Here is a 22,773-nt window from a genome sequence, read left to right on the forward strand (position 1 = left end):
AACTATGACAGATCATCAGTAGAGCAGGTGCTTAAATTAGCTAGCCTGCCACAGCAGTGTTATATTAGCTAATAGCAGCGGCAGCTAATCTACCACCGCTGTGTTAGTTTAGCTATAAGTGCGCAAATATAGGCTGCATGTGTATATGAAGGTTTTATAAAAGAAAAACTTCATTCTGAAGGTGTTTTGACTTTTATTTTGCGCCTCGATCAGTTACATGCAGAAGGCCAAGTTGAATCCTCTTACTCGGGTATTTTGAAGTGTCTTTTGTCACTTCCTCCTCCCTGATTCTCCTTGGTAGCAGCTTCCTGATGTTCCCCAGCGTTTCTCCTGATTTTCATATAGACTTTGAAGTCTTCAGCGAGCGCCGCTGCTGCTTCTTCCACAGCGCTCCGCTCCAATTAATCAGCAACAATCAGTGCCAGCGTTTGACTGATGATCTCTCCCTCCAGAATAACCATCACCACAGTGATTAGGGCAGTTGTAATAATATTTAAAGTAATAATGAAGGTGGTAACGTATTTAAAGGCTTCCATCACCGTCCTAATCTGCTGGATTTATATGATAAGAAAATGTCAGTCCGCAGCTGCAGGCTGTTCAAACTCTGCTCCCTTTTTCTTTCTTTCTTTCTGTGTGAATGTATAACAGCGGCTGAGACTTTCTGTAGGAAACCAGGAGCGTATTCATAAGGAAGTGCAGGAAGAGAGGCTGGAAACGCCCTGTAGTCGCTTCCAGAGCGGCTCTGGTGAACTGTTGTATTTCCACTGCTGTCAATCACCCGGCTTCCTCCACTCTCCCCTGCAGCCAGGATATCCTGTGTGCTTTGGAGACTCTAGATGTTTTTATTGATGGTTGCTGTTTACAGGCAGCTGATCTGATTATTTTAATGGGTTTTTCAACTTTGACCACAGTAATGGCTGCACAGGCTTTCATAGTCAGACTTGATGGTAAGCTAGGCTACGTTCAGATTCTCAATTCAGTTTTTTTGTTTTTGCTCAAATCCAATTTTTCTTCTTTTATTTTCTGCAGTTGTTCAAACTACTACAATAATTAAATGCGACCGCAATCAGACTTCTGTTACGACCCCAAAGGACGGTGGCCCTGAGGTGCAAACCACTTCCACAAATACTAACTACACTAAATGTTATTGTGTTTTTGTAATTTGTAGATTTATTGATTTGTTGAAGTGGTTTGAACCTCAAGGCCACCGTAGAAAAAAACCCATAAACGGGGTGTTTACAAAATGTTTACAAAATCACTTTTATAATTATATTTATTACGATTTACCCAACACTCATAGTATCTTGTTTATGCACTTGTTTTTATTTATAATTGGGGTTTTTTTCTTTGTGTTTTACAATTTCTGTTGTAGGAATAGAATGACAAATAAAATGAACCGATGTTAAAGTTTCAAAGTAGCGACGGAGGAAGCTATGAAAAAGAAAGCTCAACTTCTTTTTATAGCAAAGTTTGACTTGCATCTTTCTGCAACTTTTGTAGAAAAGTCAGAATCAGCAGTGACATAATTTCAGTTTCAAAGTATAGTTTTTATAGCTGCTGTTTAAAAGCAAGTAGCTCAATAATTTCCTTTTAGACTATCGGCAATTTTGTTTAGGGAGAGATTATAATCCATTTTATTTATGGTTTTGGTTGTTTGTGGATTTTATCTTTTGTTTTTTGGTTGTTGTGTTTTATTTTAGATATTTAAAAATGTACAATTTTGGATATTTAAAATCCAAATTAAATCTGGATTTGGCAACAACTGGATTATTTTCTAGCTCCTGCAGCTTTTCAAATCAAAAGCATCAATCCACTCTAAACTGCATTCGGTTAGGTAGAAATATGGCCACTCAGAGAAACGCTTCATTTCGGTTTCACAGAAGTGAAAAAATATCTCAAAAGATTTTAAAATATCTAAAAAGTGTGGCGTGCTTTGCAGAAAATTTTAATTTACAGCGTCTAGCATGTCTCAGGTCAATAATGTAAAAGCCGGATAAAAAGCGACATGCCTGTTCAGATCGTACCACAGCTGGACAGTGGTGCAAATTTCTTTTTTTTTTTATTTCGGTGAAAAGATCACAATTTGTCACAAAAAAAATCATGCTGGATGATTGTAGCTGTATCAATTTTTCCTGCACTTATCTCCGTTTTCCCATTAAATCTGATGAAGAAAGGCTTCCCTGCACCATCATACTGCCACTTCCGTGCTTCACTGTAATCCTTTTCTGATATTTGGTGGTTTAGTTGGTCAGTCACATACAATTCCAGAAAATTTATTAGGATCTGTGGTTGTAATGAGACATGGAGCATATACTGTCCTACTCAGACAGTTTTTTAGTTTATTCTGCGCCGTAGCTTTACCTTAGAGCCTGCAGGCGAAGGAAACAGATGAGGGATTAGCGAGGTTTTCCTCCGCTAATGGAACAAGTGAGTGGGGGAATCGGGCCACGTGGGGATCAGGTTACCTGCCGTTCATGCTCTATGCTGGATTAATGACTGGAGAGGCACAAACTCCACCAGAAACTGTATTTTAATCATAACTAATTAATTCTTCTAATAGGAAGACAGATAAAATAATATTTAATAAGGTCATTTTCTTTCATTTTCTGACAGATTCTAAAATCTGGCTGCCAAAGAGAGCAGCCTTGAACGGTTTTGTTCCGTCTGTACTTTTAAATACGTAGAAGAAGAGCACTTGTTGCTTGTTGTGTCTATTGGGCTCAGCACTGCCCCCTATCAGTGAGGCACGGTACTTTCTGCCGCATTTAAATATGTCACACACATTCATGAAATATATCAAACAGACTGGAATGTCAATGTGTAATTAAACAGGTACACATGTACCAAATGCTTGCTTCATTCACTTGTGTGAAACAGCACCCCTAGAGGTGAGGCACAGTACTGCACTGGCTCATCTCGGTTTTTCCAACACAAAATGCATAAATTCTGAAATTTTGACCATAAAATTGTTGAAATTACCAATAAAAAAAACAATTGATAGAAAGTTCAAATTGATTTTCTCTCATTGTTGTTAGCATCTACTTTGCTTCTCTCGTTGTTATTCTTACTCATCGGGGTTAAAGGTCACACAGATGGAGTGAAACAAGAGGAACGATGGGGCCCAACAAGATTCTTTTGTTTTTCTTCTTCCAGGGAGCGAAGTCGGGACCGGCACAAGTCACGCAGCAAAGACAGTCGTTCGGAGAAGTCCGTCACCATCAACACGCCGCCCGCCGAGCCGCTGCTGGGCGATTCCTCGCTGCGGGGCGAGCAGGTCCAGGTAAGATGGCGCCGTTCACCCACCAACCGCTGTAAGCTGCATGAGCCGGCCGCTCTGATTTAGAGGGGATTTGAGGAGATTTATCGGTTAAATGAGCTGGAGGGAGTGTCGGGCTGCGACGGGCCATCTGGTGCGTCGGGCCGGCCCACTTTCCGGTGAACCCAACAGGAAGTCTGGAGCAGACAAACGGGATCCGCAGGCAGAACGCCGCCTCGGCTGATAGCAGATCTCTGCTTGATCCTGTTTGTGGACTCAGCAGATTCTGGGTTTAGCTGCAGGAACCGGGTCAGTGTGACACCAGGCGACCAGTTAGAACCCCTGTAGAATGGACCAGGCCAAGCCAAAGCCGAAGCTGCAGCTTTTTGCCATCAGTCTAATAGAAAAACCCTGAAATCATGTGGACTCGGGTGTCTGCAGGCGCAAATGATGGATTATGTGATGGATTATTTGGAAAAGAACACGTTTAAGGTAGGATTCTGGATGTTTGGGATTGGCATTTAGTTTCTACCTGCTCGTGTTTAAACTTAAAATCTGGATCAGATTGTGTTGCTTGGACTGAGATAAAAGCCAGCTGACAGGTGGATCAGAGAGCAGCGCCTCGGCCGGCGTGTTGAGACGCGACTGCAGAGGTTTCACTGCAGGGCTACAAACAACCTCAGTCCAACAACAGCAACTCTGCAAACCTGAGAGCTGCTAGTCTGTCCTGTTTTCAACCTTTAAAGCGCTGCTGCTTAGACACATTCAGGTATGATGGATGGGGAAAAAAGCTTTTAGAAATCAGAATTGTGTTTCTATTTCAGTTCAGTCAGAGTTTAAGCTGACCCAGTTTTGTTGCTGCTGAATAATAATCTTCTGATCCTGAATCTTAGATCAGTTACACTCACGTTGTTGTGGCTGTTTTAGTGATAGTTGCTCCTGATGTGATGGTTTTTCTAAACTTTCCTCTCACTTGGCCAAAATAAACAGACTTTCAGATCCAGGGATGTTTCTGACGTAGTTTGGCCTTCATGACCTGAGCAGTGGAGAGAAATCCTTCCTTTTGTTCATTGAAATTAAATTCTTTCTGAGATTAACTGTCTGAAATTGAATAATATTAATTTTATATTTTTCTCAGTAGTATTCTGTCTTTCTGACTGTCTTTACTCGTCTTTTTCTCTGTTGTTTTGTCAGCCTTTCTTTCTCTTTATGTCTTTCTTTGCATTTCTCTTTTCTTTCTGTCTCTTTGCTCATTTCTCTTTCTCTTCCTTTCTTTTCCTTTGTCTTTCATTCTGTCTTTTATTTCTGCTTTTCTGTTTTATTGTCTTCCTGTCTTTATTCAGTTTTTTCTCTTTCTTTTGTTTTTTTCATTTTTTCTTTCTTTTGTTTTTTCGTTCTTTCTTCCTCGTCTTTCTGTCTTTTTCTTTCTGGTCTTTTTCTCTTTTTTCTCTTTTTTCTTTATCTTTTCTGTCTTTTTCTTTTCTGTTTTTCTTTCTTTCTGTTTCTTGTCTTTCTCCCTTCCTTTCTGTCTTTTTTCTTTGTCTTTTGTCTTGTTTCTATCTATCTTTCTGTTTTTTTCTCTTTTCTTTTTCATTCTCAAAGCATGATGCTGCCACCACCGTGTTTCGCTGTAAGAATGGATAGCATCCAGTCAGCGTTATATTTCCAACACACACAGCATTTTGCATGTTGGCCAAAATATGCAAAGTTTTATGAATTGGTGGTTCCATCTACCTCAGCATCTGGTGCCAAACTTAAAATGATCATCTTTTAGCAAATACTTCACTCTTCTATATTCTATATAGACGCTGAGTTTGCTGACAGATCCTTCCACTTGAGCAGTACATCTCAGCAGCTCCTCCAAACTCACTATTGGTTGTCATTATTATTTTTTTCTAAAAATTAGCCCCACCTATGTGCGCTTGTTTCATGTCTAACATTTGCTGACTCATGCGGTCTGTTTTGGATGAACATCTGCTTTCGAGTCAGTCTGATTAGTAACAGCGTCAGCAGACAGACTCCCACACAACATTTAAATAAGACATGACATCACTTGTGTTCATTTTGGCAACTGGAGGAAATATTTTTTATCCAGAATCAACAAATGCTTTAGTGTGTCAAATAAAAAAGTAGAACAGCTCCATCCTTTTCATCAGACTTGTGTCTACAATCATAATAAACTAAAATCCTTGTCTGTATTCACAACGATTGCAAACTTTACATTAACAGACCTGACTACTGGTGGTGACTGGAAAAATATTTAAGATCGAGAGTTTTGACGGTTTCTGATTTCCAATTTTTTTTTAAATCTTTGACCTGACAGCAAGAATTTAATTAAGTCTGATTTAAAAGCGTTTAGATTATTTACCTTGACCTTCTGGTCATTAAAAGTTTAAAGGTAGATCATTAATGACCCACTTCTAGGTCAAAGCATGAAATAGGTCATTACTTCTAGATGATGTCACACTGTGTGTGTGAGAGAAATTTTTGCTTAAAGATGCAGTATTTTGTGTTTTCCAGCCAAATAGTGTCATTTTATAGTATAATCAAGTGATTGTTACCTTCACTTGTTGTAAAAATGTTATCAATATCAAATATGTCTTCAAAAAGATATTTTACTTCCTGACTTGCTACCTGAAAATTGGGCCTCGGTTTGTTTAAAAACTCCAAATTTTTTTGAAACTCCACCTTCAGGAAGTCACCCCAACATGGCTCCTTTATTAACTCTTTAACAATGTTTTTACCATTGAGACGTAGCTCCTATAATGAGCTCAGCAGTTCCACCAGGTGTTTGCTAATGGCTGCTGGCTAGTCTGAAGGAGCTGAGTGGGGGAGGGATACTCTGTGAGGCGGAAGCTTTGAAACTTGAAAACTGCCGCTCTGAGGAGGAGCTTCATCTTGAAGTTTGGGCTAGGACCAACCAGACGTTTTGTACAACTGATTGGTTGCCATGGCGATTAAGTAATTCCTCAAACATGCATGAAAGAGTCAAAACAACTCTCCATGTGTTTTTTGATAAGGGGATAACATAATGACATGATGTAAAACTGAAACATAGTTTTTCTGTTTTAAACAAATAATTCAGAGATTTGACATTTTAATAGGTGTTTAGCATCCTATGCTAACCATTAGCACCAATGTTAGCATTCCTAACTGAACTTGATCTTTTCCCAGCAGGCTTCCATCAAGTGTTGAGATGAATGGACTGTTGAGAAAACATGAGGTTTACTGACCCACTTGGCTCACTTCCTCTTCATAGTAGATTCTTTGTATGTGTGTCGAATTTGAACACATAACAGGATTTAACACACAGCACAGACGTCCTTTATTATTTTATTCATCATGTCTTATTCACGCTGCAGCGTCTGGGACTCGCATATGCTCCAGAATGCTAATGTTTCTCTTTTGGTCCGTCTGATCTCAGCGTCTCGCTGCTGGGTCTTAATCAGAGTCTCGGCTGACAAAGCATCACGTTGCTTAAGGCAGGGATGTCCTCACAATCCGGCAGAGAGCGTTCTCATGACTGTGTCTGTGATGTTTCGCCGCCGGAATTGTTAAACAGACAGAGATGGGAGGGGACTGCATGGGAATGTGTCGGCTGGGGAGTGAGTTTTTTTAACACCGGGCGTGCTTAGATTTTGGGAGGATTTGCTTGTAGATTGGTTAAAAAAAGGAAATGTTGGGAAAAAATGCTCAGCTAAAATACATTGACACAACTAATATACTTTAATTTTAATGTCTCCAATTATTCAACTCCTTCCTGACAAAGCATCTATTTGTTGGAAGGAGCTGCTGCAAACTTACAGCTTTCTTAAAAACTCCTCCAGGCATGGGCAGTCCTAGAAGGGGGCCAACCGAGGCCAATGCCCCAGTAGAACTGGTTCTGAACTCAAGAGAAAATACTAAATCAATTTGTTATGATGATATGCGCTGACACAAAAACCATAGCTCATTGGTTCCTTTTGATAAATATGGTTTTTTACTTTATAAATGAATAAAAAAATTAAGGTGTGGCAGTTTTAGCTTCTGCTCCAGAGCAACATGTAACTCTTTGCCTCTGTGGCTCATTTAATATATTAATAAAATATCTTCCTGTAATTTTTTTAATCATTAATTTGTTCTGAATCCCCATGAAAAAGCAAACACTGCCGCCTGGTTTCTCTCAGAAGCTGCAAGTCTTATGGGGAATAACGACATCAGCTTTTTACATGTAGACTTTACATTTTTTGCCTGTTCTAATTTGGAAATTAGCTCCATTTCCCTCAGATTGGACCATCTATGCACATCCGTTTCCAAGTCTTCCCAACTGGAAGTAGGTCCAGATTGTAATTAGGCCACTCTATTCCATCATTATGCTCTGATATAAATCAGGGTCAGGATTTATTTAGCTCCTTTCCTTCTTCTAAATAATATTTTTAGATACCTTAAGGTAAACTTGTACAGCAGTTTCATCTGTCTTGTAATCTTTAACAATCTTTCTCATCCTCTATGTAACTCTATTCATCTTTTCCATCTTCTGTCCATTTATAACACACTCTCCGCTTCCTAAAACGGTTCGATCCGGTAAACATTCCCCAACATGTCACGTGTAAAACAAACAGCAGCCTTCGTCTGGACCTCCATGAGGGGAAAACATCTGATACTGTTAAGAGATGATGAATAAACTTGAATAGAGCTGTTCTAACAGGTTCCTCTGTTTTCAGGATCCGCTCCAAAGCCCCAAGCTGAATGCTAATGTGTGTGAGTTTGTTAAAAGACTCCTCAGCAGCAGAACATGTTGTTCAGTCTGTGGCGCAGCTAGTTGGATGCTAGCAGACGTATTGACTCTATTGATGAGTTGATAGTCAATCTATTGCCCTGTTGTTGCTTGTTTTACTGGAGATTTGATTTGGCGTTAAGTGGCGGACTGGCAGTTCCTCAGCTTACACTACAAAAACACAAAATCTTAAGTATTTTGGTCTACTTTCTACTGCAAATACAGCTCTGGAAACAACTATGAGACCACTTAAAATGATTTGTTTTTCTGATGTTACTTTTTGTAAGTTTATGTTTGACTAAAACAAACATTGTTCTTTTATTCTATGAACTACTGTCTACATGTCTCTGAAATTCCAAGCAAAATGTTGTTTTTATTTGTAGAAAATGAGAAATGGTCAAAATAACAAAAATGTACAGTGCCGTCAGACCTCAAATAATGCAAAGAAAACAAGTTCATATTCATTTAGAAACAACAATACTAATGTTTTAACTCAGAAAGAGTTTAGAAATTAATATTTGGTAGAATAACCAGGAGGTTTTCAATGCGGTCCAGTTCAGTGGTCTCTTCATTTTTTCAAGAGCCGCATCTTAGTACACTTGAAATAAGAAAACTAACTAACAAGTAACCTTTCAGCAAGATATATTCTTAATATTGGCAGATTATAAACTGTCGTGTTTTAAGGGAAATAATTTGCCAATGGAACAAGTGCTATTTACTTAAAACAAGCTCTTATCTCTTGCTGAAAAGTTACTTGTAAGTTAGTTTTATTTTATTTCAAGCGTAGTAAGATATTTGCACAAGAAAGTAGACCAAAATACTTGGTAAGATTTAGTGTTTTTGCAGTGATGTGAGTAAGAAATGGGACTAGAAGTAGCAGATGCAGAAAGGAAACATCATGCTAAGGACAGTCATGCTTTTGAGTAAAAATCTTTTTTAAATTGACAGGAAATTTGAAAATGTCACAAGGTAATTGTGTTATTGGAAGACATTACTAACAATTTATTAGCACTAACAATAAAGCCTTAAATTCAAGCTTAAAGAAAAATCCTTAGTCTGGTGGGAACTCAAGTACAGCCTGATGGCCCACCAGGCTTATAAAACACTGGGGGAAACCCTGATGTTGTATGAAGCCGTGTTATTTTACTCATTTTCTTTGTTGCTATTTGTGGCAGTGATCAAATTTGGGGGCAATCTGGTTTGAATTGCTTGTGTTCTTTGAATTGCTTCCAACTCACATTCTCCAAAGGATGAAATCCAAATCATATCCTCTCTTACTTTCTTTCTCGCCAATCTCCATTGAGTCCCATAATTCCCAACTCTGCTTTCTCGTTGACCTTCCTCCCACCCTGCCTGCAGTTCAGTTCATTGTCGCTAATTAACCTCAGCTGCTCTGTGATCTCAGCTGTTTGCCAACTAGAGCTGAACGTTGCACATGGACCATACGGTACAAGCAACACAAAGCGCCCTGCACTCCTCTGCAGACGGCCGCACAGGTAGGTTCACCTCCGTACGCTGGAAGAGCGCAGACACGGACGCAGAAATGTCCAGGACGTGGAAGAGGCAGAGAGCTTGCGTTCATGTTTGGGACCCCTTCTTTCTGGTGAGTCTGACCTGGCTCTGATGTCAGAGCGTTTACGGATAAAGCTACACGTAATATCGGGTCTCCAAGGTTTGTAGTTAAGTAGATGCCACGTTTCCCGCTTTTTCTTGTCTTGGTTGAACATAGTTCAATGAGTTGGAAGGAATATTGAGTCAAGGTGGCTTTGAATGACTTTGCCTTTTTGGCAATTTCTCCACTAACCTTGCTGTTTTGGGACTTTCTACATCCATCTTGAAACTACGCGAGATCATCTATTAGGAACATTTTGTGCGATGTCCTACGGTTTTCCTCTATTTTGTAGCCAGCTTCCGTAGTACTGAAGCATGAATCAAGCTATTATTGTACGGTTAGAGTGCAAAGAAATATGCTCCTCAGTGTTTTTGATCGGAATGGGATGCCATATAAGAAGAAGCCAACCATTAGGGCCATGATAATTGATTTTCCTGGATGATAAATTGTCCTAGAAGTTATTCCAATAAACAATGATATTGTTGCTTTGAGACCATTTTAGAGCAAGATCAATAAACTTCAAATTCTAATGAACATTGAACATTGGAACTGCAAGACATTTGAAATATCCAGAATAAATAAACTAAACCACAGAAACAACAAATAAAATTAATTATGAAGTCTCTGTTAACAAAATTGTCCCTCAAAATGGAGCTAGTTGAGACCAAGCTGAAGAAGAAAAACGATAAATCATGACCTTCTTATAATTTATCATTTGATTAATTGATTTATTAAGCAGAGCCATGAGCCACGAGTTTTTCCAATCAGATTTAAGCAGGAGAAGATGAACTCTAACTTTGCACAAAAATGAAAATGAAATTAGTGAAAGGTGACAAACAAAACAAGCAGAAATTGCGCTTCCCTAGTTTTTAGAGTATTTGTAACCTGATCTGAACTCTGGTTGAAACTTTGAGAAATCTAAATAGTTCATAAAACAAGAGACCGCGACCTGACTCTGATGACATCGAGCGTTTGGAGCGGCTGTGTTTTACCTCCCCAGAGGCACACACACATGGACACGCACGAACACACGTGAACATACATGTGACGGTTCTCGTGGCGGCACGGAGACGCCGCGGTGCTCACTGGGTCAGAAGCAATAATCGTAGAGTGGTGCTGAGGAGAGAGACGAGCGCAAACTGTGATTGGCTCTTCACCCCCTCCATCCCAACTCCTCTTCATCTCCCCATGCTCCCTCGCTCCGCGTCTTTCCTCACAAAGCCCCTCACATTATGTGCCAAGTGAGCGCGCCGTTCCATACAATACCTCCTGAGGCATGATGGGAGAGGTTTCTATATAAAGACGGATAAAGCGAGGAGTGGGGGGGCGAATGGACAGTCGGTGAGGTCACACTCCGGGATGAATCGCCATGGTTTAGTACCGGCTGGAGCGCCAAGCTGAAGTTCAGAAACAAGATTAATTCGGATGCTGTCGCCAACGGTGATGGAGGAAGGGGACGAGGTTTTGCAGGTGCTGGAGGTTGGAGAGGCAGTAGAGGCAGTAAAGGAGGTGATCATCAGCACCATAGAAGAAGAAATCCGCAGGAGTTCACCTCTAAACTCTAAAACGAGCCAGGTACGATTGACACGTCGGTTGGGCTAATCTGATTACCGCCGTAGCGACCGGAATACGCGCTGGCTGTTAATTCGCTGCCAACAGATGTTGACTTTTAATTTTCAGAGTTGTTTTAGTTCCTAATGAAATCATCTGCATGATCTGGAATGCATTTGCTCTCAGGCATAAACTTTAAACGACTCTGTTCACATGTGGCGCTCTTAGATCCAACGCTGCTGCATCACAGGATGTTTACGAAAGCAGCCAGAGTGGAAAGAAAACACAGGTGTCTCCTGACGACAACCCATAAACATATTTACAGAAAATGTATCAGGTTTTTATTTAATTTTTTCCAGTATTTCTCGTCCCAACTCTCCAAACTGTTTCAGTTCTCCATTGTCTATCTGAACGGTCGTGTTTTTTTCTTGTTTCCTTCCTTGTCCTGACACGTTCCTGGCAGCCGCAAACATCATCCACTGTGTTGAAGCTGCAGTGAGGAATGCATGTTGCTATATTTTTCACAAACAGACACACACACCTTGCCGGCCTCCCAGGAGTAAGCAGCGTTCCTGCACTTAGAGCTGAACAACAGAAAACAGGCTTTTAGTGGACGCTTCATTTACTGTGGCGGACAATAGATGTTATTTATTCTCCAGCGGAGAAAGAGCCATCTAACCCTTCATACATATTGGTTTTTTAAAAGATTTTCTTACATTATGGTGACTATTATTTATGATTTGTGTGAAATAAAAACATAAACGCTTTTAAAAAAAAATTGGAGTATAAAAATTATACTTCAGTTAAATCAGGGGTGTCAAACTAATGTTTGTTTTGAACCAAATCACAATCATCAATGCTCTTAAAGGGCCGGTAGTGCCAGAGTGTATCAATAAAACCTGTTCACAAACTGTTAAAAGATCAATTAATTCTTAAAATTAAATAATATTATTGAACATCTTTCCAGTACCTCCAGTGTTTTCTGTTGATTTTGTGTGATTTTTTACAATAATTCTCAAGAAACTGGAGGGACTGATTGTTATAATTTAGCAGGAAACAGATAAAACTGCATTAATTTGATTTATGACATAATATGTAAGCACAATTAGTGTTTAGTCTAGAATCTAGAGGGCCACTTAAAAGCTACAGCGGGCTGGATTTGGCCCACGGCCCTCAGGTTTGACACATGTGATGTAAATGCTATTTGGAAATTTTCTGGATGAGTTTTTGCACATCTAGAAACTGAAATTTCCCTCAATTTTACTCAGATTCATTCCTCTGCATCTGGAAACATGCTTTTTTTAAAAGTCAGTTCAATCTTGACTTTGACTAGGCCACTCTAAGCTATGGATCTCATGCAGGTTCCTCTGACCTGCTGTCCTGTCTCTCTATTAACTTGTTATGTTAATAGAATAGAGGCAGTTTAAAGTTCACCCAGATTAAGATCTGTAATGCAGAACAACTGAACAGTAAAAAAATCACACAATTCTTAAAATAAATAGTGACAAAGCTGTTTTTTTAACCAAAAAACAACATTTTACCTAAATGTTGTTTAAAAAGTTGCTTTTCTTACATTTCTGAACAACTCGAGTTTTAAACGTTCGCATGGTTTTTGATTTGAGCTTTTTAATGTAGCGTAAAGTTGGTTTAAATGAGTGTTTAACGCTCAGCATCAAATTCCCCATGTTGAAGCATTTAGTTTACAGTTTTTAGGGATTTTTATCAAAGAACCTTTTACATCTAATCTGCCCCCTTCTGTTATGCTATTGCTCTGACGTTGGAACATAGTCTCTTGTTTTTGTTATGGTTGTTTGCCTCTCTGCTGAATTAGAGACATTTTTTATGCCTTTAGTTTGTAGAATTTGTCAATCCTGCGATCTAAAGATATTCTGGCATGTGGTCGCTTACTCTGAACACTTTTTCACTGAATTTAAGAAAGAAAGTTGAGACAAAGGTGACATTCTATCATCTTATAGCATGCAAAGTTTATTCTATTGATAAATCTTTTGTTTGACATCATCTGATTATCATTATGTAACATATTTTTCAATGTTTAAACGTTTAAAAGCCTTAAAGAGGCTTTTTAAGGCGTCAGATTGTGTCATTAACTCTTTAAAAACCAGAATCTAAAACTGAAAACTGTTTGACTTTTCATGGCTGAAGCAACATCTTCACCTCTGTTTGAACTGTACTTATCTAGGTCTTAATCTTCGTATGATTAATGCTGAGTAAATCGGTGAGGCACATTCTCTCTCTTTCTGTTTTTAAATCTTTTTATTCTTCCTTTCCTGTTGAATATTTTATTTAATTTCAGCTCCTTCCATAATACGAGCTGCTGGGTCAAATTCCTCACTGCAGCTGTAGAACAAGAGCAGATCTGACAGCTTCTGGGTAGCGGTGTGTGTTTTCACATGCACAGTGTGTGTGTGTGTGTGTGTGTGTGTGTGTGTGTGTGTGTGTGTGTGTGTGTGTGTGTGTGTGTGTGTGTGTGCAGAAGATTTCTCATGTCTGTACTTCCCTGAATCAATTGCTTTTTTGTCTTTAATTGGCCGTCTTGTTATTGAACATCCACACCAAACTAACAAGCGCGCAAACAAACGAATAAAATGAGCGTTGAGACAGGGCCGAGCAAAGCTCTTTTGGGGCGCTGGGCAGATTTTCATTTGGGCCCCCTATGCCAACATGTCACCACCACAGTTGGGTTATGACTCATTACATTTACTCAGTTACATTTACTTGAGCAACTTCTATGACTATTTCTGGATTTTCTCAGATTTTTATTGAAAGACATTGATTTGCAAAAATGTTCTTTTGTCTTATGTTATTTTTGTTATTTGTATAAATTATTGTCATTTTAATCCTGAAAATACCAACATTTCCACTTAACTTTATGTCTTGGTCTGTTTTTTTTCTTGCATATTCTGAAATAATTATTTGGTTTAAATTGCAGCATTTAGTTAAGTTTAATGACATTTAGACAACTTGTCTAAACCATGAAGAAGAAAACGACAGGAAGTAGTTGGAGGATGACGTTTTTTAATCACTTATCATGTGAACAAACTTATTCATGCCGCGTTTATTCTTTGATAGAAACACAGCAATCATGAAATAGTGTTCCCTTGACATTAGTAGAATATTAACCAAAATGTTTTTCCTGTTTTTAGGAGACGAATGGCCAACATGCTGCATGAATCTGGCTGATTGCTCTCTCATATTGTTCTCTTCTGCAAACTCTCTCCTCCATATTTGGCTCAAGCAGAAATAATTTATTTGCTGCTTAATGAGATCTCCCTTTGCCTCGCAGCTGCAATTCCTCCCCTTATTTGTTGAATCCTATGAATAAATTGCATGTTTGGCTTAGAGTTTAATGGGGCTGAGGTTTGATTTAAAACGGCCAATGTCAGGAATGTGGTCCCACGTGAACTCTGACCCTGTGAACCCCGGTCCTGCATTCCAGAGCCTAGTTCAGACCTCATGAGGTCGGTTGGTGGACATTTCTCTCTCTAGAGAAATGCAGACGGTGACACGGAGATTTACAACCGCAGGTGAAAACCCAGATGAATCTGAGGTGAAGAGCCGACATGTCAGCAGCTCTGACTGATATTCTGCTGCACCTATAAATGGAATAAAATCCTCAAAATATTCACAAATCTCAGAAAACAAATATATATATATATATATATATTTAATTCGTACAATCCATTGTGGGTTTTGTTTCTCTCTTTCTGCAGGTGTAGAAGCAGACCTTTCCTGTTTCCCTCTTTAACTTTTAACTTTTTGCTCCAGTCCTTTCATAGAGCATCAAAGCAAACGCTGCAATGCTCCACTTGTGAAAGTAAATCTCAGGACAACAGACCATACAGATGCAAATTGGCTTAAACTCTAAGTTTGTCTTCTTTTTTGTTATTTAAAACAGAGACTGAGTAACAAAATCAGGTTTAGAGACTCAACTTGACATCATTTTACTATAGTACATATTGTACCACATGTCACTTTTGTTTTTTCATTTAATGTTCCATTTTCAGCCGCTTGCAGGCCTCCATTACCCCGTTTTGTGGTTGCTGTGTAAAGGTTCCTTATCTCTGTTGTTTTAAGCGTCGTTATCTGCGGATGCAGTCAGACTCAGACGTCAGCGCACGGCCCACTTGGCAGCTCACTTTGGTTTTCTTTTTCCACGTGAACCACATTTCTCCTTTCTTTCTTGTAGGCTTGGATATATCTTAACGCATGTCGGCTAAAATGGATAAAGACACGTCTTAATGTGTAGAAAATGCATTTAAATTCAAAATAGCTTCTTAAAGAGTGAATCAATTCCAATAGTTAATTGTTTTCTGTAGCTAAAATTGACTTAAAATATCTAAAAACAATAAAATGTTGTATCTTTTACTAACAATCATTATGTCTGACGATGAATTGTTCCAGAAATTACTGCGATAAATTATATAATATTGTTATTTTGAGACCATTTTCAAGTAATATAACGGTAATGGCATAAAAATTGATTCTCAAAGATGAATAAATTTTAAATTCTAATGAACGTTTAACTCTCCAAAATAACCAAGGCGGTGATTCACATCATGAAACACAAAAATCAACTATTTAAACATTAGATTTTGCTAAATGCTGTCATTGCACATCAAAATGTTGGTTAGTATTTTATCTGTTATGGTTAAAAAGCAAATCTAAACAGGTCTAGATTTAAAGGGACTCAGTGTTTTGGCCGTTTTACAGTTTTCTGGAAGTTTATGTAAATAAACGAAACAACAAATAAGTCTCTGTAGACGAAATTATTGGGACTAAAGCACCAAACTGAAGACTTTTGTATCCAGTCATTGTTAGAAAGAGAAAAAGCGATAAATTGTGCAATTAATTGATTAATTGATTTATTGATTCAGGATGATAACTGGGGGGAGACCACCACCGCCATCACCGGCACCTCGGAGCACAGCCTCTCCCAGGAGGACATCGTCCGCATCACCAAAGACCTGGAGGACAGCGTGGGGCTGGACTGCCGCCGCTACGTCGCCCGCTCCATCGCTGTGATCCTGGGCCTGCTGGTGTTCTTCACGCCGCTCGCCTTCCTCGTGTTGCCTCACATCCTCTGGCCGGAGAAGCTGCAGAGCTGCGGGACGGCCTGCGAGGGGCTCTTCATCTCCGTGGCCTTCAAGCTGCTCATCCTCCTCCTGGCGGTCTGGGCGCTCTTCTTCCGGCCAGCGCGGGCAGGCCTCCCGCGCGCTTTTGTCTTCAGAATCCTGCTGGCGGTGCTGGTGCTCCTCTTTGTCATCTCCTACTGGCTCTTCTACAGTGTCCGGATACTCGACTCACAAGTACGTGAAAAGACTTACAGCTTTCTCTGCTAAAACTAAAAAGTAGATCTGGAAATGGATGGTATTCTTCAGAGACATTTTAAGAGGTTTGATACGCTGCAGACATATTTATTTTTAATGCCAAGCAAAACACAGATTTCTGCTCCCTGCAGTGATGTTTATTCTGAGTCATAATTTTAAATCCCATTTGGTGGAGGTTTAAAAGGCTGCAGATGCTCTACATCTAGTCTTACACCGCTTCTTCTTGTACTGCATATTCAGACATTGATTATCTGGTTAAAAGTGAGCCATGTTTGTTCCCGTAGGACGAGAACTACCAGGGAATTGTGCAGTACGCGGTCTCCCTGGTGGACGCTCTGCTCTTCATCCACTACCTGGCCGTTGTCCTGCTGGAGCTCCGGCAGCTCCAGCCATGTTTCTCCGTCTGCGTCACGCGCGCCACAGACGGCGAGACGCGGCACTACAACCTCGGACAACTCAGGTGAGGAGAACACCTGCGAAGAGTTCCTCTGCTTTTCTTCCATACCATGTGAAAACATAACTCACACTCTTCTGAAATTATGAAATAACTATAATTAGGCTCAGTTTTGCTAATCGAACTGATCGTTTTTCACACCTGTACAATCAAGAAATCACTTAAACATAACCTGGCTAACAAAACATTGTTTTCTGATGAGATGAGAAAGGATTAACATTTATACATTACAGGGTTACAGTGTTGGGCACTGTAGCTAAAAAACTAGTTGTGCTAACCATAAACAGTAGTTATGCTAAAGCTAAAGTGCTAATTTGCATTAGTTACGCTAATGCATTCTTGCATTCTCACTCATTAGCATTAGTATGCTAATGCTAGCTAGCATTAGCAAGCTGAAGCTAACTAGCAATAGCATGCTAGTACTAATTGGTCATATTCAACAGGCTAAGTTCAACCATGTAGATAAGAGTACCAACAAAATGGCTCTCAAAAAATTAATTTTTTTATTTATGTAATTAACATCCTTTGTTATTTTTTCATGTATTAATTTGTTCATTTATTGTATACTTGCCACTTGCTTAATAGTGTTTTTTTAAAAGAGAGAATATGAGGAGAGGAAACAGAACTGTCATAATAAAAGCATGACTATAAAGGTCTAACTGCTTGAAGAGTTCTTAGCAATCAATAACCAAAACTTCAACACAAATAAAAGTTTACAAAACCCAAAACTAAATTTAGAGTTTAGAGTTTATCTGGAACCTTTTATTTAGTTATTTCGGAGAAGCTACGTTTGTGCAAAGCTAGCCAAAATGCAAAGTGAAAAAATAGCTACGCTATTAGAAAATTAGCTGCTTTGGGACTCCTGTGGACAATCAGTGTTAAAAGTTGAACAATTTTTAAATAAGATTATGCCCTTATCTGAGAATAAAACATGTTATTTTAAAGAAATTTTGCATTGTTCACTTATTAACATTCTGCGTGTGCTCAGATAAAAAATCAACACTCTATTTGTCTGGTTCACATCTGTACAGATTGGTTTGGATAGCTTTCTATGTGAGAATGTATTTTCTCAGTTAGTGAGTGAGAGGCCTGGAAACCTCAGGACTTCCTGAAACAACAAAATAGAGGAAGAGAAGTGTGCTAATATCGACGAGGAGGCAAAAACAGAAAACATGTGAAGGAGACGAAGGCAGAATAAAACCCAGAAACTGGGACACCTCAAGTCAAAGATGGTTGAATATTCCACAATGAGAGGAAGGATTTCATCGGGTTGAGCCTCAGAGACAAAATGAAAAATGAATTTTGCAGTTCAGGATGAGACGGGAAGACTTCAGAGAGGAAGAAAGAGGAGAAAACACTGGAGGAAGTTAAAGGAGGGTGTAAGAGAGAATAGAAAACAAGAGTTTAATAGTTAATGCAGGAGTCATGTTGAAGAATCCAGCAGAGTCCCGTTTGTTGAGCTGGAGGAAAGCAAAACCTTGTTTATGTCAGCTCTACATGAAAACAGCATTTTTAGCTGAACGCAGCAGCTCTGGTTTCCAGTTTCTCACGCCCCTATTGCTGATGGCTTACAATAAAACCTGATGGATTTATAGATGAAGCTTCTTTTTATGACGGCAACGAGAAATCTGACCCGAATTCTTTGCTTCATAACTTAAAGCGAACATGCAGGTGCATTTCTCATGTTGCTTATTCGTTTTGTCACATTATGAGCATTGCAAAAACATTCATGCCTGTTGGAGATTCTAGTGCAAATATCTTAAATAAACAACTTAGAAGTAGTTATTGTTTAAAGTCAATAAATCCTTAATATTGATGAAAAAGAATCTTTTCAATTGGCAGATTATTTCACTGACAATATAGGAATAGTGTCTTGTTATTAGTGAAATAATCTGCAACTGAAACTAGAACTTTTTCATCAATATTAAGGATTTATTGACCATTATTAAAACAAGCTGAAAAGTTACTTGTAAGTTAGTAAAAAAACACCTGTCCATTGAAAGCCTCCTGGGTTTTCCACCAAATATTGATTTCTAAACTCTTCCTGAGTTAAAACATTAGTATTGTTGTTTCTAAATGAATCTGAACTTCTTTGGGGTCTGAGAACGCTGCATCTATGTTGTTATTTTTCTGCAAATAAATACAAAAACATTTTTGCTTGTAATTTCGGAGACATGTTGTCAGTAGTTCATAGAATAAAAGAACAATGTTCATTTTACTCAAACATAAACCTATAAAAAGTAAAATTGGAGAAACTGATAATTTTAAGTGATCTCTTCATTTTTTCCAGAGCTGTATCTAAAATAATTGAACTAAAAACTAAACCAAAGCTACTTAGACTTTTTTCTAAGTGTTTCTAGGGTATTTCTAAGTCTGAAATTTAATCAGATTAACATTTTTGTTTTAAAACATTTGTTTTAGTGATTTGCCTCCATTTTTTTGGCTCCTCTTTGTTAAACTGACACTGAACGCGACAGAAGGAGTGAGATTGTAATGTTTGTGATGCAGTAAATGAGCCGTCGCTGAAAGCAGAAAGTGGAAGCAGAAGGAGGACAGAACGCGGATAAAGAGCCTCCATCAGTGGATCAGGGGTCACGCTGTTATCCTCATATAGGATAATAGGAAGCGCATGCTGCAGGCTGGTGATATTAAGTTAGCAGACAAAACGCTGAACAAAAACCTCTGCATAGAGTGTGTGTTTAATATCTGGACTAGAATAAAGGCGGTGCAGCGTTAAGCAGTCAACTTGGATGGAAATTCCTCATCCAGAGCCGATTTCTACTGCTTCAAAAATGCACAGTCATCTTTTGTTTTGTGTTGAAAGTTTCCACACCAGCCCACGAAGCAAAAGAGCAGGATTCTCTCATTTCCGTTTGGAAAGGGTGGACCAGGGTTTCCTGTACTTAAAGGGGGTAGAAAAGATTGAAAGTACTTCGCCTGATGGGAAAGAGCAACACAATGTGGAGCATTTGTAGAGAAACTCTTAATGGTAACTTTACTGTGTGAAACATGCCTCAGTTTGGTGCTCAAACCTTTTTATATACCTGTTTTCCGTTTGGCGCTTTTGCTAACTTTGAAAATATTTAGCGCACTTGCATTAATTTTTCCGTATCAATTGTGAAATGCTAATTTATTTATATTTACATATGAGTTGAAGTTTTGGTTACCAAATCTTAGGAATTCTTTGTTTATTTTCATGCTCTTATTTTGAAGTGTGTTTTTACGCCACAGTTCTGTTTCCTCTTTATTTCAAACTTAAAGGAACCAAATAAAACAGACAGTAGAAAACATAACGTTAACATAAATACAATATCTAATATAATCTTAATTAAAGTTAGCACTTTAGCATTAGCATAACTTATGTTTATTATTTGTGCTTTAGGTTTAGTGCAGCTAACCTTTAGGTAACTGTTTTAAATACTACAATAACAAAAACTAGAACATTTAAAGCAACAACATTTGTATTAAACTCGGCTATTCAGAATTGTCGAAGTTCAGCTACTAATTATAAACTGCTGCTGTTACCAGTTGGAAGTGATTAATTGCGCTTCCTGGAACATGAGGCAGCTTATTACATTATAAGAGCAGATGATTTATGGAATATAACATGTGAAAACAGCCTGCTTGTGTACAGTCGGTTTAATCGTCCTGGGCTGTGAAAGACAAGACCTGGCACGCAGCGACGCCGATCCAAGCTGCAGCTGCCGACTTCTTTCTCCTGTCATGACATCAAGTTTCACGTTTGAAAACATGGAGGGTCATCCTGTCATCTGGGCAGAAAGTAGATTCACAGCTAATTCCAGTCAAATCTTAGAAGAAGAGCTTGTTATTTGGAAAAGTTAATGACTTTTTGAACTACAGCTCACCTGTCGCCAACCTGCGTTTTGTCAGGAAGTGCTGCGACTGCGACCTTCATTAAATAAATCTAGAGAAAATACATGAATCGGTTTCCTGTTGATCCTTCTCTTTGAAATGTGACAAACATGGTGGTGCTCTGCTGCTCACAAAGTCATTACTTTTAGTGCTGCAGCAGCATCAATCCACTCTGAACACGTCCAGGTTTTATTATGTTACAACCATAAACTAAATATTTGATACAGGCCTTTTGATTTTAGTCTTTATTCTCACTTAGATATGTAGATAAATATCAGTCAAGCTTATTTGTAAAGCATGTTTCAGCAACAAGGTGGTTCAAAGTGCTTTACATGATAAAAACACAAAAATCAACAATTCAAACATTACATTTAGCTAAATGCAGCCATTACACATCAAAATTTTTAAATAAATAAAAGTATATTTAGAATTAGTTGTTCTTTTAAGTCCATATTTGTGGAGAGCATAACTGATTGTTTACTTTCCAGTAAAAATTATAAATTATTTTCCAACCACTTGCACTGAAAAAAGTTTATTTCTGTTCAGTTTTTTTTCCAAATATCTTTGTACGCTTGAAATAAGACAAAACTAACTTACAAGTTACTTTTCAGCAAGATATATTAGCTTGTTTTAAGTAAATAATTCCTTAAAATTTGGAAAGAAGTTCTAGTTCTATTGTTTCATTTATAATAAAACATTTTTGCCTTTTCATAAGTGAAATAATCTGCCAATAAAACTAGTAACTTTTGATCAATATTAAGAATTTACTTACTTAAAAAAGTTAATAAATCTTGCTGAAAAGTTACTTCTAAGATAGTTTAGTCTATTTCAAGCGCAACAGACAAAAATATTTTGTGTTTTTTCAATTTAGGAATTACACTATATTTTGTGTTTTATTGAAGTTTGTATTTTTTTCACTGATTAAATGTGAAAAGGTTGAAGGAGTGCGAATACTTTCTAATTTGTTTTTCTTTTCGTGATTCCTCCGTTAGAAGCAAACATCTCTCTTCATGCTCACTGCTTTCTCTTCTTTGTGTGAGTGGCGCTTGTTATCCTCAAGAAATGCTTTTTTTTGAGTCATAAATATTTGAAAGTGAGCCAAAATCTCCTCCATCTGTTATTTCGTCTTCCTCTGGAGCATTTTCAAACCTACAGCAGGTTTTTAGAACCTTACACAGAAAGAAAAATGTCTTGTGGCTTGTTTTTCTGTTTCCTTCTCCATCAGTCCAGAGCAGCTTTGGGCTACAACGCCTCTCTGATTTGCTTCCCCTTGTTTCCTCCAGTATTCAGCGGGCCGCCCTGGCCATCATAGAGCGCTACTACTGCGACTTCCCCATCCACAACCCGGCTCTGCTTTCTGCCTCCAAGTCCCGGGCGGCCAAGCACCTGGCCGGCCTCAAGGTCTACAACGTGGACGGTGAGTTCCCTGCATGTCTGCTGTGTATTTGGGCTTTTTCTAATACTCCAGCACATACGTGTCAAACTCAAGGCCAGTGGGCCAAATCTGGCCCGCTATGAGGTTTTATGTGGCCCAGAGGGACACGTAAACAGAACCTTGAAATTAGCCATTGTATGCTTAAATAATATTTTAGCAATTACATGAACGCCATTTTCAACGGAAGACAATTAGGGCCTCAGAAATTTTCTTATTATTATTTTTTCACAGAATTCTGACTTTTTTCTCAGAATGTACCAGAATTATTCTGAATTTAACTTTCTAGGATTAAAAGTCAGAATTCTGGGGGGGGAATCTGATAGAAAAAAGTCAAAATTTTGAGAAAAAAGACAGAATTCTGGGAAAAAATCTGAGAATAAAAAGTCAACAGTCTCCCTCTAGACTCTAAAGACACATAAATAGAACCGTCAAGATAACAGCATACTCAAATATTATTTTATCAATCAATTCAAAGCTGTTTTTATCTG

General features: G+C 38.5%; 1 protein-coding gene across 2 annotated transcripts in view; it reads left to right on the forward strand.

Annotated features, from left to right (window-relative positions):
- Positions 1-22,773, forward strand: part of LOC114140870 (vang-like protein 1) — a 44,520-nt gene that overhangs the window by 17,076 nt on the left and 4,671 nt on the right. The window contains exons 3-6 of one of the 2 annotated variants that reach the window (XM_028011158.1): positions 3,154-3,280; positions 16,071-16,502; positions 16,808-16,983; positions 22,134-22,267. In XM_028011158.1, the coding sequence (XP_027866959.1) occupies positions 3,154-3,280; positions 16,071-16,502; positions 16,808-16,983; positions 22,134-22,267 (869 nt within the window). Of the gene's footprint in view, positions 1-3,153; positions 3,281-10,371; positions 11,200-16,070; positions 16,503-16,807; positions 16,984-22,133; positions 22,268-22,773 lie in introns of those variants that run through there. The other variant, XM_028011159.1, reaches the window with a different exon arrangement.

The sequence above is a fragment of the Xiphophorus couchianus genome, chromosome 24 (assembly GCF_001444195.1).
Source record: "Xiphophorus couchianus chromosome 24, X_couchianus-1.0, whole genome shotgun sequence".
Taxonomy (NCBI): Eukaryota; Metazoa; Chordata; class Actinopteri; order Cyprinodontiformes; family Poeciliidae; genus Xiphophorus; species Xiphophorus couchianus.